The sequence below is a fragment of the Ixodes scapularis genome, unplaced genomic scaffold (genome assembly GCF_016920785.2).
Source record: "Ixodes scapularis isolate PalLabHiFi unplaced genomic scaffold, ASM1692078v2 PGA_scaffold6__148_contigs__length_123643588, whole genome shotgun sequence".
NCBI classification, from domain to species: Eukaryota; Metazoa; Arthropoda; class Arachnida; order Ixodida; family Ixodidae; genus Ixodes; species Ixodes scapularis.
In genome coordinates this window covers 102,042,935-102,069,275 of record NW_024609881.1, presented here as the reverse complement: position 1 = coordinate 102,069,275, position 26,341 = coordinate 102,042,935, and the positions used below count along the sequence as shown (strand labels likewise).

Below are 26,341 nucleotides of genomic sequence, written 5' to 3'. Positions count from 1 at the left end.
TCAGAGCCGTGTGAATTTTATCCAGGGTCCATTGCCGGGTGCAGCCATCATGCCGGAAGAGCGCATCTCAATGACACCCTGAAACAAAAATAACGGCGTGTCTAACGTAAAGTCTTCGGAGTCGACCAAGTGAATCTCGTTCATGAAGTACTTTAGACGCCTTTTAATATTTCGTACATGATTTAAGTCAGGCATGCAACGCAGCGGGGTCGTCTACTGCGTTGAACAGAGATCATTGAGCCATATCTAGGAGCACCTTGTCTCCTAATTGGGGCATTTCTTACTGCCATTATTGCGAATCACCTATAGTACTCCAACCTACTGGGTTGTGATAGCTGTCAAGTGGCATATAATATAGATGTTTAGATGGCGACCGGTGTATTTATGAAACGTTTGCCGGTTCCTTGACTCCATCACGCATATCGGGTAAGCACATGCATAAAAACTCGCCAATCAGGGTACTGACATTGAACCGTTGACTAACGTCTCGAGTGTTTTCGAGTACGAGTCCGATAGATGAGGGTTAATTCAGAGTGTAACACATACAATACCTTTTGTGCTTCTCCGAGTTCCATATTAAAGTCGGCAACCATCCTCGCCGTGATATACAATGCTTGCACGAGAGCCAACTTGTAGCCGACACAACATCGTGGTCCAACACCGAAGGGTTGGAACGCCGTCTTGCGGTAACTTCCCTTGTTTTCTGGACTAAACCTGCAATTTGGGATTATCTTAAGAACGTGACACGGACAGTCTCCCTCACGTTAAGCGATAAGAGGTGTTACTAGTCTCGAGTATTTTACGATCGCTCTGTAAGCAATGAGAGGCATCGGCCGATAAGTGTGACAAAAAAATCACGAAGAACCACATAATCTACACCTTGTGTGTGTTTTTCAGTGTAAGGTACTATAAAACAAACACTCTAACGCAGTTTTTATTATTTATTTTGTCTGCCCATGTCCATACTTTTGTCGACAGACATAATGAGCCGTTGATAATAAATATTTTCACCTCTAGCGAAGCTCTTAAATGCACGATTCGATACCTAAAAGAAACTATACTGCGTTGTACTTTAAGGGAAAAAAAACTACGATAAAACTGCAATTTTATTTCTAAAGTAGCATATGGGCAAGTAGCTTTATCAGCTTTTAAATGTTCTGATGAGTCTGTCCGAACGTTTCCCTCCTGAGGCTGGCCCATTTTGTTTGAATAAACTATATTAAACGCGCCGGCACCACCTAAAATGTAACCTTCTGGACTTTCAAATGCGTTCATCTCAGTTTCACTTTCTGGCACCGCATTTAGATTCACGAAAACTCTCATTTTATAACAAATTTATCTGTGGAGCCAGCTTTTGGAAGTCTCTATACTGTTTTTTTTTAATACTTCAGTTGTTAGTTTACTTACTGAATTTTCATGGTCGTTTGTTGTGAAAAGCTGCAGTATTTTCAACCGAAGGCATGCAACGAAATAAAGGCTTTTTCACATTTTTATATTTTATCAAAAATGGTGTAATTTTTTAATGGTTAGTTTAGTTGGTGATTGCGGACGCACAACGGAGATAAGCGCCGTGACGATGCACATTTAGAGCGGCTTGTACCTGTTTCAACGCAGCAAACTGTGTCGTTCTCAGGCTTCTACAAGAACTCAATAAAAGTATTTCGGTTAAGTTACTGAGTACCACGAAAAATAGTAGCTGAGTAGAGTACTAAATACTCAAATTTTTAAAGTAATTCTGTAAAGTACAAAATACTCCAAAAAGCAACTGGTTACTTTCAAGATACTCTCAAGTTACAATTTTCTCTGCAATTCATTGTCACGCACAACCGAAGTCAGAAAAAATTCTTCCTCCCAGCTACTATGAAATCTTTTGGAAATCTCTTAGCTAGACTTTGACTGCCACTCAGGCTTCTAGGAGGTCCCAAGTAACTACGAATGAAACAAAAATAAAAATGTTTTTTTCTTTTATACCCTTGCTATGGCGAGGGCATAAACGGGGCCAGCGTGAGGCCCGTTCGCCTGCGGAGGGAGTTTCTATACAGAGGATCGCCTCCGACGCTCCCCTTGTGTCAGGTGTTCATTTCCGCTTCCCCCGTCAGTGCACTGGCGGTGCCGTGCAGTCGGGCTCGGGGAGTCCAGGCCAGGGGAGAGCGGGCACCATCGTGGTGGGCGCCGGCGGCGATTCGTGCTACTGAAGACAATAGAGAGTTTTAGTACACCGTGTTTCCCCATCCGCTAAGCCCCTCCGCTGCGCGAAACTCTACAGCCAAGGCCATCGGCACGGAGGCGCAGTGGCAGTTTGTTCGTAGCGGAGGGGGAAACACGGTCTACTAAAACTTGCTAATGCTGCGTACGCCGCGAGCGTTGGGCCGCCGGAGTGGAGGCGTGTAGTCGCGTCTTACGAGTCTTGTGTGCGAAGAGAGCTTAGTGAAACGAACGAGCGGTGTGTGCGACTGCGTGCGGATGCAAAAGGCATTTCTGAAGCTGGAAGGCTTTCTTTTATATGATTTCACTCCATAACATAGAAAAATAAACTCCGGTTTATTGTCGACTCTTAGCAGACACTTCTAGAACCCACCCTCTTTCCGACACAAGCGCCTTCCCTCTGGCTTGTAGCCTTGTACACATCTTATGCTTTCACCCGCATGCCCTTTTGCTTCGGAATCTATGTTTCTCTTGAGCTTGGCTACAAACAAATTGTAAGGAAATGTGCTTTGACGTTTTGCGCAGTTAGAAGACACGATGCGTCCGCTCGGCTTGAGGCTGCCACACCTGCTTCTAGGTGTCACATCTTTCAGCAGAAGCACGGAAGCGCACTGTAATACCTGGCACAAGATGTATCTGCAGTGGCAGGGCGCCTAGCCAAGATAAGTAACTTAAAAGTGACTTTAAAATGAGTACAAGTTACTTGAGAAAAGTATTTAAGTTAGAGTACTAAATTCTGACGTAAGAAAGTTTTTGCGAGATACCAAGTTACTTACAAAAGTATTTAAGATACAGTAACTTGAGTAGAGTATTTAAGTTACCTACAAGTCTGGTCGTTCTATACTAAAAAGTACTAGATAAATATGAAAAAATGTAGGATATCTTCTTTGTGCTAACTGTGTCGCCCTTCGCGTATAGGTTTCGTTGAAGTAAGAAGAGCTCCTAACCACTTCGCTTTCATTCACGATCGCCCCATCAAATTATTTTCAGATGGTTCTACACTACGAAATAAAAACTATTTGCTGGGCTCAATTTAAAAGATACGAACGAGCTGTGAATTCAGCGCATATTGCAAACGCTAAACAGTTCGCAGGATAGCTAATACTAAAATGTATACAAGTAGACGGTGAACGCAACAGTGAAACACTTGTGCACCTGTCAGGGTCAAACTTGTCTGGCTCGGGCCAATACTGCGGGTCTCTATGTATTTGGCTGACGGGAGCAAGAATGCATGTCCCGGCCTTGAATGTCGTGCCGTTGTATTCAAAACTTTCCTTGGCAATTCTTGTGTGAAACCTGTAAAAAAGAATCGTAATCTAGTTGAATGTAGTAACAGTGTGCTTCCACTGGTGTCGTTACGGAAACAAAGGGATGCTGGTAACATAGCGACTTGAAATTAGAGATGTTAGAAACCAAGCCGGTTTTAAGATCGTCAAATTCCTACAAAGTGATTCCAGGAAAGATCGATCAAAAAGTAATTTGTCGACATTTATAAATCAACGGATATTTTTAGATGCCACTGTCTAGTGCCTGCTATAAACGAATGCACACTTAGTTTTGACCAGCAAACAATTTAGGGACAGGAAAAGTAAGGCATGAAGAGATGGACAGTTGTATTATCGCGCACTGATGGAGGGGGCACGTTTGAAAATGAATAACTAAAACGATAAATTTAGAAGAATTCCACTATTTTTTTCAAAAAAACAAACAATGGGTACAGCTTGCTTGTATTATATAGTAGTAATATTTATTTCGATTATATTTATTTTTCTAAAAATTGCCAAACATGCCTACTCAAACGACAAATGGCGAAATCGGAGGCCTGTATCTCATGCAATAATTTAGCCACGATCGCATACTTTTCAGATAGTATTCTACTTATATATGATTATTATTTAAATATATAATTTAGGTATCTTAGTGAAGCGATAGCCGTGATATCTTTAGGGAAACATGGGGAAAAAATCAGACGAAATATTTCGATGAGAATAAAAAAAGAACACCACCGTTGATTTTTCTTTAAACTTCGGTACCCTTAATATTCTATTTCCGCATTCATTTCGATAAAAAACACTTTCCATTTTTTTTTATTGAAGACATAACTTTTCAAAGTAGGGTCCTTTTTCAAAGCCTACACTTAGCAGTGCTTTATACGAGAAGTGAGTCTGAGTTCCAGTTTCAGGAAACTAACTCAAATCTTTCATATATTTTTATTCACGTGTGGTCATTGACAACTAGGGGAATCGGTCACACAATAAAAGTGAGGAGAAACAATATACAGCAGTTTACATACAAAGTACAAAGAGGTATCATAGAGACTAGTGATTTAAGAAAAGATGATACAATGCGAAGTTCTTTTTTGTATATTTTATCATCAGAATAAAAGAAATTACTTTCACGCATAAAAAAAAAGGTAGAACACTAAAATTGTTAAGGTTAGCTATGTATTTCCGGGGAGAAACCATTTCAAGTCAGGGGTGCCACCGCGCCCGGCTGTAGCAGCTTCGATACCCTCGATCTACGATTGGATCGTGGCAAGCCGAGATATTGTATCTTGCGCGAGGATAAAGTTTCGTGATTCTCGCATGGGGATGAAATAAAGATTATAAAAAATCATAAAGTAAAACGGTAGGCTAAATACCCCGCGAAGAAAACTGCGATAAATAAGATGTCCATGCACTCAAATTGGGCAGTCCTTGTGGAATCAAGTTCAGCACTTTACGCTCGCTAAGCCTTTCCGCGCTGTACCTATTTAATACAGTTTCTTCTAGCCAGATACGACTCTCCGTGCTACATATAGGTCACAGGTCTCTTCTGTTGATGACTTGCACAGCCGCAACACGTGCCAAGACTGAATGCAAGGAAAAACGTGCACCGTCAGCCACTCTTCTTTCTTTGCTCATACTGAACAACCTCATTTTCGTCCAGATACTCAAGCTGTACGCCTTTCAGTTTCTTGGATAGAACTCTCACCATTGTCCTGGCCGTCTCAAATGCGTTTATTGAACGTTCTCTCGGGTTGTACAGCATGGACTGGTGCTTCACGAGTCCGCCAACTCCATCGCGTGCATTTTCCCATGTCCAGATGCAGAAAATAACCACTGGGTTTGTGGAAAATGGGTCTGTGAGAACTGGTCAAGCTTGTAGCGATTGTTAATAGGACTGGCGGCCCCGTCACTTAAGTACGTCACGTGTGAGTATACCGCGACATTGTCTTTAACCCACTCTTCACTTTTTCTAGGGCCAACCACGTGTGAGAGGCGTTGTCACACAGTTTCTCACTGATGAGAGCAAAACTATTTGAAGATTTTCTTGTCGTCGCTACAAATGTAAATATCGTAACTTTTTTTTTCTAGTGGTATGCTTGAACTCTGTCAGGAAGAAGGTAGTCCAGTTTTCAGCAAGTTTAAAATGAAAGACAATGCTCCCGCGTTCCATGCAGTGATTTTCATCGTAAATCGCTTAATCTTAGTTTCTCGGATATGGTCTTGAAATATCCATCTTTCAACCAATACTTGAACGACTTTTAGGAAAGTCTCAGGCTCCACTGTTTTTTTCGCAAGGTAGCCGGACTCCCATGTTCTAAGCACAATTTCAGCATCCTCTGGAATATGAAGTTCCTCGAGTGTAAGAGACTGGCCTTTTGGTCATTGATCACAGTTTCCTTAAAGACACAGACATGTTAGTGGGTCATACAGAAATGCTGAGTTCAATTCACCAGTTTTGAACGTTGAGCCCGTAATGTTCTATAGAGCGGCAATACAAAAAGAATAGTTGGCGCAGCGCACACAAACACACACATGCTAGCGTGGAATACATTTGACCCATCTAGGGCAAAAGGAATAGAAGTTCGTTAGCCATACACCTGAATCAGGACGCTTTTCTTTCTATACACGAAAGGCCTCTCGGATTGAGCGTGTCAGGAAGTGCTTTGGCACGGACGTTTTCTCCCCGTCGATCATGACAGAGATCATGTTCTTCTGGTTGGGACCTTGGCGCGAACATTGTCTCTCGTCTTTCGTGAAGTACTCTAGGGCAGTAAAGACGTTCTCAAAGCTCACCTGGCACTTCGTATAAGGATCCGGCTCAAACCACACGCTACGCTTTTCCTTACCTAGAGTGTAAAAAAGGTCGCCGTGTTAACCTTTCCTAGGTTAACATGGCCACAGTGTATACGTTCAATTGTATTTAGGCGGGGCTAGAGTATTTGGGGAGTCTGCTGTCTATCGGTGTGCCCCTTTGTGCCTGATATTATCGCCCGTGACGCCAGCGAGTACGATGGTGAAAGGCACGTCTGTTATGTAAACAGGCATCGGCGGCCATATGTGACTGTTTGAAGTGAGCCGGGAAATGCGCAAAAAGATTGTACTGGCTCTTTTGCCAGAACTAGAGTCACTAAATAAGCTACGCTTTCAGAGTACCGCATTCCTTTTCTTTGGCATTTTGCGACAATACAGTCGCTCTATTCAACAATACTCTGGTTCGCTGTGGCATCATTGGACAATCGCATTCACGTGAGCCGCTATCATCATCATCGCGTTTTTTTCAACACTACCACCTTCGGTCCAGCGATCCGCTGCCCGCTGCTGTTTTACTTTTTACTGCGCGCGCACGCTCAAGTCTGTCGCTCAGCATGCATTTTTTCCTTCTTACGTCGAGAAACGAACAACTCGACCTTGACTCGCTGCCACAGCTGCGGCTACGGCAGCTGGCGCAGGCGACGGTTACAGCTCGGCTTGGCTCAGCTACAGTCACTCCTCCATCTTCGCGTGGACCCAAGATGGCGTCACCTGACGTGCTTCAGACGCGTAGTTTTGGGGAGTTTCGGTACTCTGAAAGCGTAGCTTTACTTAGTGACTCTAGCCAGAACTAGCGACGAGCGTCGTCTGCTACTTACGTCAACTATTGCGCCATAATCGTGATCTTCGCGAGGAAATGATTGTTGCTAGCCACAGAACACCATCACGCAGAAAGGATATGCTTGGATATGATTTTATTCTAGATATACGTCGGTGGTATATATACGAGAGAGATATATAGATGGAGAAGAAGCGAGAGGAGCATATAGTGTCGTAGGAAAATAAAGTAAACAAAGTTCCCAGTGGCCGATGGCTTCAGTATCTTCTCTCGGATCACTAGTTCGTAATGTAATAGATCTTTGTACACCGTAGTTTCTCCTGACGTTTACTGTGTGAACGATTGCTATAGTTATCAATAGCCTCATCTGAATAAAAAATATATAAAAGATGCGCGTTAGTTTTTTGCAACTGCACTCCGAGTCACATCTTGCATAGGACACTGCTAGGAGTAGGCTTTAAAAAGTACCCTACATTGGGGAGTTATCTTCTCGCTCAATAAAATAATGCAACATGTTTTTAACAGAAATGAATGCCGAAATAGATTATCACAGGATATTAAAATTAAAAAAATCGAAGCTGGTGTTTGTTTTCTTAATTTGCATCGGAATTTTTCGCTTCTTTATTCCCCCCCCCCCCCCCCCCCCCAAGTTTGCCTAAATACATCACGACTATCGTATCACTCAGACACCTAAAATATTTTTTTAAATAATAGCCATATATAAGTAGAATAAAATCTGAAAGAGATAGGATGGTGATTAAATTATTTCATGAGACTCAAGCCTCCAAATTTTTCCATTTGTCGTTTGAGCAGGCACCTTTGGTAATTGTTAGAAAAAACATAAGTTAAATAAATATACTTATGATATATTACAAGCAAGCTGTAGCCACAGTTTGTTTCTAAAAAGTATTAGAATTCTCCTAATGTTATCGTTCTAGTTATTCACTTTCAAACGTGCCCCCTCCATCAGTGCGCGTTAATGCAACTGTCCACCGCTTCATGACTTACGATTTTTTCTGTGCTCAATTTTTTTTTCTGATCAAAACTAAATTTTAATACGTTTATACAAGACATTAGACAATGGCATACAAGAACATCAATTGATTTAAAAATGGCGACCAGCCACCCTTTGGTCGATCTTATCTGAATTCACCCTAATCAATTCATTCTTCTCACGTTCCAAAATTGTTTTTCTGTTGGATGCAAACGTGATTTTCTTATAACCGAGAATGAACCTAATAGATTAGATTGAATTAGGTTAACGAGTACGCGTAATTACTTATTCACCTCAAAAAAATACTAGCATCTTCAAAAGTATATGACGATATACATATAATTTTCGGGCCTACATCTCACCTTACTTGGTGTAGACGAAAAATATAAGATGACCTACGTACATAATACACACGTAAAATACAATTACGCGAGCAAATATTTATGGTTTTCAACAATATCGGAATTACTACACACATAATGTACATAATGCTTCAATATACGTCATGGCTACATTTACGACGCACCCCCTTAAGGAGCAGAACCTATGTTAATATGATACAACGATTTTCACTAATTGTGCTCTTTTTTTTACATTCTCATTAGAGTAGGTGTGACACCTGATCTATGTTTATATCTTATCACTTTAATATACAACGTTGAGTTAATGAGATCATTTCACAGGATCTATAAATAACACTAGCCAATTAATGCCAACTCACGTGAGTGATGGTGGATATAATCTCAACGTCTCGTTCATGACCTGGGTTGTATATTTGAGTTTGTGTATAGTCGTATCGTAATCCAAGCATCCCTGTTTTAAGAAATAAAAAAAACAATAGTTGCATCAATAACAATTCGGAATGTTTTAATGAATCGGATAACACTATTGTACCTGCACGAAGTAATACATCAATAAATATCATTTTTATGTACACTTTTCTCTATATGTGTATCGTCTAGACAAATTCACCCATCTATCACTATCAAACAAAAAAGTAATATGGCGCGAGTTCCAATAAAAAGTCAAGAAAGGTTGAATCGGCATTGATATTACATATAAGAGTAAGATTACATTGATTGAAATATCAACAAATATAAAATTACATGTATTGATTGCAACCTATTTTGGGAGAAATGTTTAGAGGTATGAATTGCATGTTTTTTTCTGATTTTTAAATATGGCACACTAAAGTGGAGGGAGTGATGAGCTTATATAGGTTAAATAAAAAAGAACAGTATAAGGAGAACAGTAAAAATAGTCAAGGTGTCAAACAAGGTGCTGGTAACACATCAGTTCGCCTCAGTAACACTGAAGAGTATTTCCTGATGTCGATTATCCCTAGGGAGATTTTCTGCCCGCTTGCGTTGCATGCTTCTTAAAAGTACGTTATGTAGGAATTTCAAATTGACAAGGAAAGCATGTAGCGCGTTCGAAAACTTAAATGTTTTAGAAAGGTGAACGGATGCACGCCAGGATTTTATTTGTTCTGGTTCACGACTTTCGAAGATAACGCACATTTCATGGCGACAATAAAAAAAAGACGTGGAACAAACGCCCCCACTACAATATAGACGAGTACTTTCTAATTCATGTGCATTAAATGATAGATAGAATCACTCTAATATAATCTATATTGTGCAGTCTGGGGGAATTTAAAGGCGTTGCGGACGAAGTGAGACCGCGATAACGCACCACGAGAAGGAATCGTGGCGCGAAAAGAACGCGAATCGAATTTAATTTAAAACACGGCGCGCTTAACTTTGAGTGTACTCAGCTTTACATTGGGGAGTTTTAGGCTACCATCCTTGCATATCCGATATTGTACGATGGGCCCTCGGGTACTAACTGCGCCTGCGCTACCACAATGGTAGCGCAGTCGATACCGGGCGCAGGCGCAGTTGGTACCTAACTGCGCCTGCGCTACCACAATATGCGCAGTTGGTACCGGAGGGCCCATCGTACCTTATGAGATCTGCAAAGACGGTTTCGTCAAACTCTCTTATAGAAAAACGTACAACCCCATGAGCGCAGTGATGATTCATTTTTCGCGCTGCTTTTCAAATAGCTCCATTAGTTCGGAGCGTCGGCCAGGCACGTAGCCAGGATTTTGGTTCGGGGGGGCCCACCCATGACAGAATGCTGTATGAGGGGAAGGGGGGAGAGGAGGTTCCAGCAAAATGAATGATTTCAGGGGGGGGGGGGGGGGGGGGCGCCCCATGGACCTCCCCCTGGCTACGTGCCTGGCGTCGGCCTTGCTCAGACTTGAAGTGAAAACGAGTATAGCATTAAACAACGTAGTTAGGGCATGCCTCCTCTCTCAAACGCGCGAGGGAGCGTGCCTTAAATTGCGAATTCTTTTTTTTTTCTTTTTTAATGGGCGGAGAACGAATGGAATATCATTACCGAACTTTCAATGGCAGCCTTTACTTCCTGCCTGACTTTTTCTTGAACTTCCGGATGCATAGCCAGTAGCAAGGACATGAAGCTTAGCGTTATCGACGTGGTCTGGAAGCTTCAAGAACAAAATACTTTAGTCGGCAATTGCTACTGATGTAAAAAGCCTTTAATACTGAAATTTATATTTAATTACAAAAATTAAGATTTATCATACATTCAAAAACGCAGTCGTTGAAAATTATTTCCAAATTTAATTGTTCACAAGCTTTTCGTTTTCTTTTTTTTTTTTTATTTAGGAAAGTTGGGCTTTGAATCGTGTGAAATTAAGCTTCTTAAACGTTTGCGGCGTTATTATTTTACTAATTTTTTTTGTAAACCCTTGTAAAAAACACAAATACTACCCTACTTTGTTCTGTAAACGTTTTAATAAAAGGCACGAGTTTGAATGGTCAAACCTCGCACACCTCATTGAAAACGGGTACGAACAAGCAATAGTTTCGAAACCATGGATTTACGCAAAGCTGAAATTTCGGTTTTGATTTAGAAGCAGCTTAATCATAAGAGCCAAAAACGTAAGAAGACCGGATTGTTTGAAAAACCGGTGCAATCCATTATCACTTCACTGTCTATCACTTTGCCTTATTCGCTGATCGGTATGGCCAATAAACAAGCAGAAAGCAAGAATCGTGGACCTAACCGGCCTCATCCGGCCTGTTGCTTTATTCAAGAGACAAAACAGCTTATCAACGTGCTTAATGCGATACGCAGCTCGGGATTCTTTGCAATACCGAATTGCAAGCTGTCGTGGACCAATCATTGGGTGCATCTCCTCTTGTGCGTTCTCAACCACTGGTCTTAAAGCGCTTTTCTATTTAGAGGCAATATTAGGGTCACAGGCTGCTTAAAAGATGCGGAGCGTGGCCTCTTATATATGCGTCGCTCACTTCCTTAATTGTACTCTGGCGTTCTTATTTGCTTATAGCAACATTTTCATTAGCTGCGGAGTGACATTTGAGTGCACATGTCACAAGCCTCTTTAACCATCAGTGACAGTTTTGATAACATCAAATTTCCTGTGGTGAGATTGTAAACACCACATATAGGGGCAAGGACGCTGCTAGAGTTTGTTCTCTACATTTTTTTCCCGCGGTCCCCAGTTCATATAGAGCAATCGAAAGGGTAATGAGATTTGATATGGTCCTAATGTGCCAAAGTTAAAGGGTACACAGTAAGATTGCCTGATAATAAGGCAATTTTTTTGCTATTCGATACGTTCACCTGGTGTTGATTTCCCCACAGAGTGTTAGAAAACTACAAAATCTAACTTCAATAAGCCGGTTGCGGCCTCACGGTTGGCCCCTTCGCTCTTTTCTTCGCTCTCCCTCCCCCCTCCCTTTCGCTGGTCTAATCTTTCCAACTAACCCTTTCCCCAAACTTCTGGCAGCTCGTTGCTTGTCGGCCTGGCAATAAAGACCTGAATGTGTTAAAAGTCGAAAGATGTTTGTCCTGTCCGTTCTCTTTGTCTAACTTTTTCGCATTTTTGAATCTATGACCAACGCGCTCAATCCAAGTTTGTTATTCTGACCTTCTCAGTGACTGTAAATCCCCTTAGAACGACTTAAAAAAAGGTGTAGTTTAAGCGTGGGTTCAGTCGGGCCGTATACGTCGCTAGTGGAACTGTGTTGTCGATTGAGCCACTTGCCTTGCATCTGCGTCTCACTAACACCAACGATGACGGCAATGATTAATCTTCCGCATGAAAACTAATTGAAAAAGTCGGGGGTGCTGTTATTTGACATGGCAAAGCATGGCCTAGTGGACATAAAAATACGTGCCCTGAAAACGCTCTATAGATCGGTTCTTACCCTCCGAGAAAAAGAACAGTCGTCAGCAACACAACATCTTCTTCGGAGAGACGACGAATATTTTCCTGTTCACCTGTGGGGATTTTTTTGTTTGTTTGTTAAAGTATGCAATATAAATGCTTTGGATAAATCAGTAAGGTAACACTGGTGAAGCTGGAGTGCTGTGAAACTTCGTGCAGCGATCTCGGCAAAACCAGCGGGCCAGTTGTAAAAAAACACTGGCTTTAAGTTTTCTCCTGATAGCCTACCCCCATGCTTTCTTCGTCCTTCAACTGTAGATTTTGTCCCTGTAAAATGAACTCAGAAAACAATGTAAGAGCTTAGAAAATGATAGATATACCTTAACGTTTACAGTGAGATCAACTTCAAACTCAAGAAGGTTAACAATCTCAGAAATTTAAAGATTGCAATAAAAATAATTTATTTCTGTTCCCTAGGCATATCACAATTCGGAAAGTCCCGGATGAGAGGCTTGGCCGGTGTTGGGTGTCTGCTGTGCCCCAACTTCGTTCGCGCTTTCTTTTCTGTTTTGAACTCGCAAACTTAATTAGAGCCACGGGCTTCAATGGCAACAGTCCCCCGGTCATCGGGACACCATTGCTCGGTCATAGGGTGCACGAATAACGACAGAAAGCGTCGAATACTGCCCAAGGACCTCGTAGCTTGCATGGAATCTGGCAAGGCAAGTGCGGCTGCAATGTTTTCAAGCTTCACCGCTTTCCGCATGACTGGAAATGATGAACCATTCATCAATTTTTGCTTGCAATAGGCCCATTTTAACGTAGCCGTTTTTAGTAATGAACAAGCGATACATGAAACGGCAACCTCAATTAACTTTTGTAAACACCCGGAGCTGCAACAGATCGTTTTGCTGCGCTGCTTTTCTCTCGCATGTCCGTGTTCTTATATTTCATTGTGGATGAACGACGAAGACGTTCTAGATGTGCTTATATCGAACCGCAGAAAGCCTCAAAGCAGTCACGAATTATTTTACTATTTGATGAAATATTTTGAGTACTAACCTCCAATTTCTATCACTGACACGTTCGTTGCCGCTGTTCCCCCCGTTGCCGCACTGACGGATGCCATGACTCGAACAAAGAAACGTGCACACTGGGCTCGAAGACGCAGATCGCAACACACGAGACGTAGTCTGCAGCGACTATCCAGCGCTTCGAAGCGCCCAATCAACGGAAACAACTCACCAACGGCAATACAAGGAGCTCTTTTGCCGGCTCTCTCGTATCGCGCAGGAGATCGCGATTCAGGAAAACCGATAGAACTACCTTTTCAACAATGTCTAGCCTCACCCGGCGGCGGAAATAAGCCTTCAACTAAGTGTTGTAAATGATGAAATCGAGGCAGTCACCACTGCAAATGATCAATATTAAGATAAATTCAGTTATAAAATTTTACAAGCTGAAACAGCAATTATCACGAGAAAACTGGCACGCACCTTGCGAGCGTTCCCCATGTTCATCGGCGGTACAGCGTTCGGTGCGCGCTCCATTCACAAGATGTTCCGAGCACAGTCGAGAGGATGGTGTTGAGGAAATGTCTTTTCGGTTTACGGACGCAATCCACTGCCGCCAAGACCGGGGTCATGTGGAAAGCGATGGAGCTTAAAGACAATGCAGCCGCTCTCGCCTTGCCGGATTCCTTGCAAGCTACATAGGTCCTCGGGCAGTATTCGAAGCTTTCTGTCGTTATTCGTGCACCCTATGACCGAGCAATGGTGTCCCGATGACCGGGGGACTGTTACCATCGAATCTCGTTACCCTAATTAAGTTTGCGAGTTCAAAACAGAAAAGAAAGCGCGAACGAAGTTGGGGCACAGCAGACACCCAACACCGGCCAAGCCTCTCATCCGGGACTTTCACTCTTTCTACACAACCAGAAAGAAGGAAAGCGCCGGTAGCCCTTTCCCCTTTTCTCTCTCGCCCTCTTTCAGTAAAACGGTCTATAGAACCGCAGCGCCGCCGCGTAGATCCGGGACCTTTCTATGCTCGCCATTCGTTGACGCCTTATCCCACTAGCCCTATCTAGTATGCGCCGTTTTTTCCGCCGCTTGGTGGCGGGTATGTCGACGGGTCATTTCTTGTTTCCCTACTTTATAAACTGTATTTGTTTCTTCTATGATCTCAAATACTGAGCAAAAACTACTTTCATACATAATTGAAACGGTTCACGACACTTATATTTTGTATATCGACTAAAAAAAAGATTTTAGCGGTTCTGACCAGTAGTAAGCCCAGGACCAAAGCCGTGGTATATCGCGCGCTTTCGGCACCGTGGGTCGCCCCCGTAGGCGGAGGATGTTTCTGCGTCGTCCGGTTAAAATATGACGCACTGATATTTAGTTACTCTCGCCGTGCCCGCTGGCTTGCCCGAACCCCAAGAGACGTGGAAACCGCAAAAAAGGTAGGCGCTTAAATATGGTTGCAGGGCCCGTTTAAGAATGTAGTGCCATGAGCCACGTTCCTCATTTATTTCGTGTCGTAAAAATTTCCCTCTATATTTTAAGAACTCTAATGTTGAATTGTCCGACAAAGGCCATTGCTCTTTGAACTATCTATTAAAAATAAAAATTATATTTTACCCTCGGAGCTTTTGGCGTTCATCAATGCGATTTTATTGAAGGGGTGCTTGTTAATTACTTCCACTTCCAAGAAACGTTGCAACATATCATTTCTTTGTATCTGGAAGAAATATCGCCGATAATTGCAAGTGCTCTATATATTACACCTACGTAGAAAACGCTACACAGGAAAAAAAAGACAATCTATATATAAATGCATATAAAATATTTAAGAGGTTATACATGACTAAACTAAGGAACATAGGTAATACTTAGTTTAAAAAATAGAGTTTTACATTTGGAACGATCCTAAATATAAGTGAAGAAGTTGACCTGCAATTTCTTAATGATGTGCGAAACCAAACCTTTCTAGTACCAATATATCAAAGGATGATTCAGCATATGAAAATTTAGTAAGCAAAGGGTCGATGGTGCAAGGGTAATTTTTTGTTAATAGTTCAGCGGTTCACTGTCTCAGCTATGGCAAAAATACACTAAATATTTAAGCCCTAAGCACGTTTGGAGTCCAGTTGCAAACTCAATGATAATGGCAAACACATCAAGATCAGATGTCGAACATTGTCTAGATATTAACGACGAGATTAAAATAACTAACAGATTTCCTTGTCAATTTGATTTTAATTCTGTAAACTTTCTCATTTAAAAACCACAACCCTTCATTTTGTACTTAAAACAAATGGTAACCTGTGGCATGACAACTTTATAACATTATACATATACCGAGAAAAAGGAACACATGCAGCAAGATTTAGCGTTCTCAGTTTCACAATTCTATTCTCTTGCTGATAACTAGAAACATACTCTAAAAACTTCTGAAGCAGAGTTAAGCTTTCAGCATATAATAAAATGGCAAACAGTGGTACCTTCACATTTAATGTCATTACAATAAACGTTCTTAATAAAATATCACTAACTACTATTCGGTTCTCTTTAAACGCAATTCGAACCTTTAGTTTGACAATTAAAGATATAAATGCAAGAAAAAGGAACACATACACCAAGATTTTGCGTTCTCAGTCTTACAACCTTCTTCATCTCTTGAGCAAATATTTCCATGGTGAAACTTCCGAGCATACGGTTAAGCCATGATAATGGTTTGATAAATCCTCCAAGTGTTGTCGTGCACTCTGAGAAAGGAAATTGGAGCAAAAGTAGATAGCGACAGAAAGTTTTGATTTTACAAGGCTATATACAACTCATTTTTTCTTTAAAAAAGCCGTCTGTAAATAATTGGCAGTGTACATAGTCGCATAAATTTTTTAACCTATTTTTGATTGGAATTTTTTTTTCTAGAATGTGTTTACTGTCATTTATTCATTCACTCGCCCATTCATTATTTCATTCAATTTTCATGTTACGTGCTCTTGAAGTGCTGATAGCTCGGTAATGATACAGGGAAAGATATTTGAGGTTTGCCAGAAATTATACAAAATTTGAGGTGAAAGGATATTCCGTTGCGCTATTGGTGTGTTAAAAGGTTTGAACACGGGTGCAGGGACAAATTGGGAATATTTTATTATCGAACGATTTTAATAAATAAAAAAACAAGTTCCCGGTCATCGCAAAAGAACACTATATTTTAAATATAAATACATGAAACGATAATTAATAGAGAACGGGCATGAATACGAATAAACACGAATATATGAAGGTATAAAACATACAGGACGGTTTGTCCTCTATGTTTTATTCTATCGTGTTTTCGTATCTAATTCACGAACACACTTGTTTTCAATTAATGTTTTAAAACTTTCGAAATTTAAGCGACTTGTCGATCAGGTGCAATTTAGCTGTATTTAAAAAAAGAACTACTTGAGGATAATGTTACTAATGCAGAGGTGCAAGCGAGATTGAAAATAATAACGATATTCATCCCCGGAGAAGAAAAACAAGGGGGAGAAAGGACAAACACAAATCTCCGAGCACAGCATAGGGACCGCTCAACTTCCATTGGAGCGCTTTACCGACTGAGCTAGCCAGGAGTTGTCAGTAGAGCAAACGGGTTGTATCAGATGCAACCAGGCTAACACCAAAAGGGTAACGGCATGCATTTTAAGGTTATGAGGATGATGCTGTTATTGCAAAAATGCAAACGAGCTGGGTAAGAATAGCGATATTAATCCCTGGAAAAAAATAACAAGGAATCAAAGGACACACATAGTACTCATAACACCGCTAGGTGACTTGGGCGCGACGAAAAGAGTAGGTTTAAGAAATATTTGCCCACGAAATAAAATATATCTCTTAATTTGGAGCATTTTCTGGTTTGGTTCTCTCTTGTAGAAAAAAAAAACTAAGTTGCTCTTCAGAGTGTCACCCAAAAGAAATTACTTATCGTCGGCACTTGTGCGAGTGACGACTTAAAATATAATATTGAGGAACAAGGTGCATATGCCGGAAAAAAGTATATCTTACGTGCTACGGCGTGAAAAGGGCCTTTCATCATACCGGGAATAACACTTTCAGCTTGGACGTAAAAAGGATTTTTCATGTTATGCTGAAAGTCGGTGTCTATTCCGAAAGCGGCTCGACATATGAAGTCCATGGAAAGAGCTTGGAAAGCGTCGAGCATTGATTCTTCTCTCCTTTCATCGGCAAGTTTGCCAAGTTGATTTATAAAGATGTCTCCTTGCTCAACGAGAGAAGGCATCATCTGAAAATAAAGATGAAGAGCAAGTCGGTCTTCGCTTTCGGAATGACGTCCCGGGTTTTTCTACATGGAAATGGAGGGGTGACATACAGAAAACGTAGTGATATTTGTATATATATATACATCAGCCTCATATAGGTAAGAATACAGGGTCTGATAGGAGAAGAAACACCCTTTTTTATCGCTTCACATTAAAAGTTCGAATGCCACGCGGATATGAATCTAGCGATCATGATAGAGTACGAAAGTTTGAGAGGACTTCACCTGTATCGCAACATAAAAGAAAATTGGTATTTATTTGTGAACCGAGGTCCACGTAGGCCGAATATTTGTCGGCACAAAAACGTCACTTTGAAAGCACGTGACATTTGAAGATAGAGTGAGTAGGCAGGTAAGTTGGTTGATGTTGCACATTTTTGAAAAACCGGAGACGACGGACGAAAAACACACAAAACGCCCAGGAGACGTTTTGTGTGTTGTCCCCTTTTTCCTCCGTTGTCTCCGGTTTTTCAAAAATGTGCAACGCGACATTTGTTTTCATGAAATATTCGTCTCACTTAGAAAGAAGACGGGACGTTCTCCTTGCAGAAATTCGGTTCACTGAAAGAAATGCCACTTGCACCAACAAAGCCATTCCTTTGTTAGAGGACTAGGTGAACGTCGGTTCAGAACAATTTCATTTTCTCTTTTTATTTCCTGTCCAGGTGGAGTCGTATTCTTAAACATACGGATTCAATTACCACCACTATCGTAATAGGCAGACGGAGTTAAAACTTCTGCATTGCTTAGTCTATTTACGAAAGCGGCAAAACTGAATAATATTTCCGTTAGACCAAGTAGTTCTTTGTTTCAATTTAGAGCGATGGTCTTTTTTTTTTCGCGTGACTTATGCGATTTCTTGTCTTACAACCTGAACCTACGAAGTCTACTCCTGCTTCAGCTACCTGTTTCAGTTTGTGCGAAGTAAACTCCGGCGAGGTGCAGCTTCGAAGAAATCGCCATTGCGATCCCTTGGCGTGAATCAATGACTCTCCAAGGAAAGGGTGCACCTGATCTGTTCTCATTGCAACCTGGAATAGAAAGTTTATTATGTAAATTACTTGACAAGTTTTAAAAAAACGAGGGATAAGGTGAGTCTGCCTCATCTTTTTATTGCACCTTATCCAATCAGATTGCGACGCTAGCCGATATGAACGCACAAGGACGGATAACGATGCAAGAAACGCTATCACAATTACCCGCACCCTTGGATTTTAAGTTGCTAGTGACATTGGTATGAGTCTTTAGAAAGTTTCAAAGAGCCAGAGTTGATCTACTATATCAGAAAAAAATGAGAGGTTTACAAATCTCTGTAACGCGAAATTAGAGTGCAGCTCTTGAGGAGGAGAAGGGGAGGGTACGGAGGAGAGGGTACGCCCCTTTCCCTCTCTCGTACCTTCACCTCTTCCCCTTCTTCTTTCCACCACGTCCTCCTCCTCTGTCCCCTCTTCCTACTCTCCTCCTGATTCCCCCTCATTCCCTCCTTCTCCTCCATACACTCCCCTCCTCGTCCTGCGTACCCTCGCATCCTCCTCCTCCTTCATACCCCCCTCTCCTCCCAGTTTTCCGCTAAATTTAGCTATAAAATTGATGCAACCTGACGTGAATACCAATTTAGCTTTCCAGCTAAATAGAGCGGGGAAAATGATGTCGCCTGACTTGGTGGTGTCATGTCACCTATGAACATATTCAGTTTCTCCGCTAGATTTAGCGTGAAAATTGGCGTCACGTGACCTCAACACCATTTCAGTTCTAGCGGGCAAGCGAATTGTTGTTGAGATCATGTGACGTACATTTTCCCGCTAAATCTAACGGAGAAACTGAATTTCTTCGCTGCATCTAGCCGAGAAACTGAATTTATCCCATAAATCTTTCGAAGAAACTGAATTTCCCCGCCAAATTTACCGGGAATGAAATTGGTGTTAAAGGGAGGTGACGTCAATTTTCCCGCTAAATTTAGCGCGGTTACGGCGATGCCGACGCCGAAGTCGCAAAACACGGAAACGGTCGCTTAAGAGCTGCGTTTAATATGGCAGCCACATTTACCTTCAAAGTCTTACAATGTAGAAAAACGCATTATAGAGAATTTGGGAGTTAATTGGCCTGTCACGTGATGCATATCTTCGCACTAAATATAGCGGGATATTTTGAACGAACAGGGTAGCTAAACTCGTCGAGCACAACTTTGTGCCTGAAAGTTGCGGAACGCGCTGATTGGACTCTCGCGACGCTGACGTCAAGCCGAGCGAGGTGTCAATCATCCAAGCTCTCTCGGTGCTCAAATTCCAGCGAGAATGTAAAACATAAAGTCGTAGCGAGCTCCATCGAAGCGCGTGCGAGAAACACCGTGGTGCCAGCCGATTGAACGGCTGCACTGATGACGTCTCGCCCGAGTGTCCCTACATCCCTACGCCGCGTTAGAGTCAATGATGCGTAGATTGTACCTAGGCGGCCGGAAAATACTCTGAACTTTCTCGTCGCAAGATCGTCGTTTCTGGAAGTTATTGGTGACGACAAAGTGACGTTTCACAACTTTGGGAAGGAGTTATTCGAGGCCAAAATCTTCGCTTCGGAATCGAGGCGAAGATTGAACTTTGTGATGTTGTGGAGCCGTACGCGGGCGGCTTTATAGAGCTCATCTTCCGCCACCGTCAACAACGCCACCGGGGTCACCCACAGGCGGTTTGTGTAGACGTCGGTAATGTCTGAGAGATGACAAAAAACGAAGGATAACAAAAAAAAAAAAAAAAAAAAAAAAAAGCCGAAGAAAGGGAAATAAAAAAATTAAAGACGTTTACAAATCTTTGCGTTGCGAAATTAGAGCTCAACTTTTGAGGAGGAATAAGGGAGGGTACGGAGCGGAGCGTATGCCCCTCCTCCTCCCCTCTTCCTCTCCTCCTCTCCTCCTCCCATTCAGTTTCTCCGCTAAATTTAGCAGGGAAAAGGACATCGCATGACAGTCTAGTGGAGAAGTGAATGGCGTTGAAGTCACGTAGCCGGGAATTGAATTGGTGTTGAGGTCATGTGACGTCAATTTCGCGCTAAATGTAGCGGGCTGTTACGCCGACGGCGACGCCCACGCCGCGAAACCCTGAAACGGGCGCCGAAGAGCTGCGCTCTAAAGAAAGAATTAAGGAACGACCAACACAAACACACACACACACACACACACACACACACACACACACACACACACACACACACACACACACACACACACACACACACACACACACACACACAAATAGGAGTCTCAAGAGGGGCCGTAGAAATTGTTCGGGAGAGAGAGAGAGAAAGGAGGTGATGGTGGTGAAGAAGGGTCATATTCCTTTCCCCTTATATTTTATTATAGCTCTGAAATGCTATGATGGTTCGGGGCTGGGGCGATAACCCCCCCCCCCTTCCACCCTTATGCCCCTTGCCCCCTCTTTCGACGCAACTAGGGGAGGGGGGCTAAATCCCCCCCTCCCCATTCTCCTGTTTCGATGACCCTGCTTAGAGGTGGTCCAATGAGCAGTGACCAGGAACAGCACAGCCTGCAATTTTCGAAATAACGGTTCAAGAGATTGTGGAATTAAAACGGCTCGCGTTCCATGAACTCAAGAGTGGCCATGACAGACTTTCAAGCGAAAGACTCGTGCCAGGGCACGTATATAGTGTGCTGGCGCGTTCAGTGACGTCATTTTATAGTTGATACCTTTGACGATGGAGTCAGGATTATCAGTTGTGAACGACAAATTTGATGGTGCGTGTTCAAATCGTCGATGCAAGTTTAGTGACCTTGCGTTCTTGAAGCATCACCGCCAATATTGACAACTTGACATTACTTTTATTTCCTTATTTCCGTTGATAAACATACTTAATCCCAAACTGTCTGATCTTCGAATGTCTACCATATTATGATTTTATCCCGCCGATGAAGAGACAACTGCCCGGAGGCGAAATTTGCCCCAAAAGTGGACAACGGTAGTCGGCTGGTTGTGACCTAGCCACGTCGGGCTACACTTTGGCCAGATTCGAAAAGCCGAGATAAATCAAAAGAACGGCAGGGACGCTTTTTAGTAAATTCTGCTTTATCGGCGGAAATAAGAACGATACCAGACTATCAACTTCGACGGTGTTGATTTTAAAATGCAATTCCCAAGAATCCATCGTGCTTTTTAGAGACCATCAAACATGACGGTCGCAGCTGATAATCTTTGTTGTGACGTCACATGTATGAGCCACGGTCGTCTCCGCGCGCTCTCTCGTGCTGCTCTTGTTCGGTGCCTAGGGAGGCGTAGGGATTTTTCGCCCCCTCAACGAAAAACGTCACGAAGACAGACGGATCTGCGGGTTTGTGAGAAAAGAAAACTTCGCAGCAATCTTTCGGCTCCTCCCCCCACTATGTCATAACACAAAGACTATCTTTGTTGACGAGTTTAGCGACCCAGTTGTATAGGTCACGCACGCGACGTCAGGTTATCTGCCGTCGATTTTCCCCGGCTAAATTTGGCGGGGAAACTGCGTTGGTGTCAAGGTAACGAGACCTCAATTTTCATGCTAAATTTAGCGGGGAAGTTGAGTTGACCTATAGGTCACATGATATCAGACGTCGTCATGTAACCACATTTCCTCGGCTGAACATAGGGGAAAATGCAGGGACGGGAAAACGGGCGGACTGACGGACAAAATGTTGGGATTGAGGGCAGCGTTAAGAATGCTTTAAAAAAACGATGATCTTATTTTAATTATTTCTGTTAAGTCTGTGACGAATTATGTAGTCTTACAAAGGTTTAAAAAACAAATTTTGAAAAAAAACGATTCACACGCGGAGGTTGAGACATAATGGGGATGAAACGAAGGTAAACCACAAACAACTACCTGAAATGCCGCAATAACATAGGAACAAACGTCTTAACTTTAAAATATTGGTTGCTAACAAAAAAAAACGCATGTTCTTTTAGAATTTAAACGGGCATGCGTTTTATAAGACGATTAGATTAAAATTTACCCCTTTAAATATAAAGGTCTGTTATAATTACACGACTCCAAGGACATCATATAAAATTATTAATTTGCTGTTCATCGGTATAAACACCGTCAAGATATTAATCATTGTTGTTTGATGTGCTTTCGTCGTCATTTCGATTTGGCTTATTGGCAGCACCTTGCGGTGCCCTCGAAATTTAAAATAGAGCAGAAAACCGAGCATATTTAAAGTGGCGCGTGTAATATCGTACGGTTAAAAAAGTAAGATAAAATAATGCAGTGAATGAATGCATTTGGGGTTTTATGGTGGAGCAAAAATAATGCTGTCAAATCACTAGAAGGAAACAGGAATATACATCCCTGGTAAATTTTCTTTACCTTTAATGAATATAAATTGTCAAACTAAATTCCCACATCCATTAAATAAAGTAATCAATAAAAATAACAAACTAAGCTTCCAACCTATCTTTAAAACCTTTGTCGCTCTTCGGTTTCAAAGTGTGTCAGACGAATAAGCTAGTAATGGTGTTCGCTCATGATAGCCCTAAAGCCGCTTATGTTGTTATAAAAAAGAACGCCTACATCAGTCTCAATTCTAGTCATAATTTATGTATTCACAAAAACAAATCCTACGCTGACAACTGCGCTATTCGTGCGCTCTACGTATTGAATACTTAGAAATATTGCTCTTCTTTAAGTCTACATTGGTACAGAAAGGCAAAGACCTCATGGACTGTTAGAGTATTGAGTAAACATCATAAACCTTGGTTCATTTATATCGACCGATTCTATTTTTTTACCATCGCTAAAACAACTTACCCCGCGGTCCACGAAGTTTTTGAAGTTTGTCACAAAAACATAATCCAAAAAGTCAATGTCCTTGATCACGAGAATGGGAACATCACCGTTGTAAAACCTGTAGTGATATCAACATTCAATGGTTCCAAAATATCTACGAATGAATGTATACAATCCACCCTGCGAGTCATTCCAAATAAAACTTATATTTATACAGTCTATATCATAATTATAAGTGCAAAAACCATTAAAGTATAAAAATTTATCATGGCACTTGCCTGGCACGTTAAAGTAATAAATAAAACATTATTGCTTCGAAATCGTTGCACTTACCCAAATATATTACCGTATTTATCACACCACTGTTGCAAAGCATAGTGACGGCCCTACACAAAGAACACAGTCGGATGAGTGACATTATACTCATATATTGATGCAGAAAAGAAATAAGGATTCGTAAGGCAAAGCCTCGAAACAAAAGCATTTCGAACTTATATCAGGGAGTGGCACAATACATTAAGGCGATTATTTGCTGGGTCGCAAATGCGAAACACTACAGAGAAATCGAACACTCCAGGAAAACATACTTGCAGCGCGAATTTGTCAGACTGCACAGGAAAAGAGAAAACCGTGGTCAAGATGACACTGGTTCAGCGCTTAATGTCACCTGATTAAACTGTCAGAAACGATTTTCACTGGAAAAAGTAGTTTTGTTCTTGACAGCCACCACTATTTCTATTGTGCATTTCCGGGATTCGCGAGTCGCAGTCTTCGCATAGGAACTTTTTTAGTATTGATGAAACACTTTGTCGGGAATGAAATTATGTTCTGAAATATTGGCGTGTTATTCAAGCGGTTGGTCCTAGATACAGCTGTATCCTGAGCTTGAGACGATGCGCCGTTTATGCCAGCGATTGGCAAGAAAACGCGGTTGTGTTTTCTCGACAGAACCTGTAGTTTACTGAAAACGCCGAAGAGGTTAAGCAATACAGAAGAGGCTCTACGCTAGAATACAGCTTAACTCTTCGAGTGTTCCCTAGGCGGTGCCCTAGGAAGAGGCTCTACGCTAGAGTACAGCTAAACATTTTGAGTGGGCAAATAAGCTGTGCCCTACCTCTACGCTAGGGCACAGCTCAACACATGCAGAACGAAAATTTTGATCCGACTAAGGCTGTAGCATAATCTGTGAAAAAAAATATTTATTTATAGGAGACAGACTATTGTGTGGGCATAAAGTAAGTTAAGGCCTGTGTGCCTCCAACCTAGGCCATATTTCTCGTATTCTGCTTTTCGAGACACGGTATTATGCAGTGGAATTTCGAGCGCGCCTCGAGGTCACTCTTTTGAATGACCTCACGGGGCCTTTGTTTATTCGAAACTGTAACTTAGTAGTTTTCGCAGTCATGGAATACCGAGTTTATTACTAATTTCAATATATCAGTTTTCGCCATATGGCGCGTGGTAAAACTACACAAATTCGCCATATTGTAACAATGAAGGCTCATACGGAAATAGAAGTCGGCCAAAGCACGCAATCAAAAATTGACACCCGAGATAACCCATTGTTTTTTATCGCTTGCTCATACATAGAAAAAAATATAGCTGTTCAGTTGGGAGGGGTAGGGAGAGAACCAAAACAGAATCCACAAGAGAACGCGCCCGAGTATACTCGGGCCTGGCACTCAAAGCGGTCGGAAACAGTATTATACCCCTGTCAGACGGGCAAGTTAAATGACATTTAAACAAAATGACATTAGAGCTCGGCGAATCCGCGGGTTTAATACACCACGCTGCGCGTGCTCGCGCCACGTGCAGAATCAGTATCACGAGCTGATTCGCCGTGCGGTGAATCACATTCGATCAAAATGACATTTACTTTAACGTCTGACAGAGGTATTAGATTACCTACTTTTAAGGTTGTTGTTTTTTGTTTTGTTTTTTTACGGCAGCGAAATTATTTAACAAATCCGACACTCTAAAGGAAGACTTTGAGTCTACTTTCCTTCAGCACCTAAAGACAGCTGACAACGGCGGAGAGCGAAAGGATCCCAGCGAGTAACGGAAATCAGATTACGTTTAGATTTGACCAAATGCTACGTGCGCAGAGATAATGAGAGAGAGAAAGGCCATTCACCTGCTAAACATCGCGTTGTTTTTTGTCCAATCGTATTCCAAGCTTCAAAATTTGCGGGAATCCTCCATTTGTTCGCCGTGATCGGCTGCCTCCGTGTTTTGCAGCAAAATGAACTAACGCACGTTTTGCTTACAGGGTACGGTTATTTGAAATAACATATACAAACGAACGTAACTAACATTTCTGTGGTACTCTGCAAGGTTTCCCCAAATAATACTCGGCTCAGGTCCAGGTATTCCGAGGTCCTTGAAGTAATCAAAGGTTTTCTTTCTCTTCCTACAAAAGAGAATGGGTTCGACTTCTTTAAAAATCAAGACTGCATGACTGCTTCACATAATATACATTACGAAGATAATATATACACTGTAAGCATTTCGGAGCATCAACCTTGCCCAAAGCACTTGAGAAAGCTAATCGCTAATAGGGTACGGTAATATCGGGTTCTCAATTATTGTGCAATTAATTCGTACTTCTAAATGAAAATCTGTGTTTGGAAAATACACCTAATTCTGGTCATGATCAAATAACACTAAATCAGCTTATGTCACAAAATGTAAGGCACGCATATCATTAGTACGAAACCGGCACCTTCCCCCCCCAAAGAGAAAAGTTCAACTGGAGCGCTTTTTTAGTTCTAGGCTTATTATCGGACAGCATATACGAACCAGAGCTTAAATGCGTTTTAGGGACACACTAGTGTTTCAGTTGTATGCTGTTTTATTTAAGAATCATATTGTTACTTTGATGTGAAGGAATAAAGATTTGTTTACCTGATCAAAATGACAATTAAGGCCGCGGTCAAGGCGATTCCACTCGCAAGCAGATACAT

General features: G+C 41.8%; 1 protein-coding gene across 1 annotated transcript; it reads right to left on the bottom strand.

The window, feature by feature from the left end:
- On the bottom strand, window positions 1-26,341 carry LOC8050997 (cytochrome P450 3A14). The gene is made up of 14 exons (XM_042294427.1): window positions 26,283-26,341; window positions 25,692-25,788; window positions 23,712-23,764; window positions 23,400-23,496; window positions 18,515-18,640; window positions 17,336-17,573; window positions 15,917-16,047; window positions 14,949-15,020; window positions 12,322-12,386; window positions 10,463-10,571; window positions 8,778-8,869; window positions 3,361-3,501; window positions 552-714; window positions 1-78 (listed from the first exon to the last, which is right to left on the bottom strand). The coding sequence occupies exons 1-14, from the start codon at window positions 26,339-26,341 to the stop codon at window positions 1-3; spliced, it is 1,521 nt and encodes a 506-aa protein (XP_042150361.1).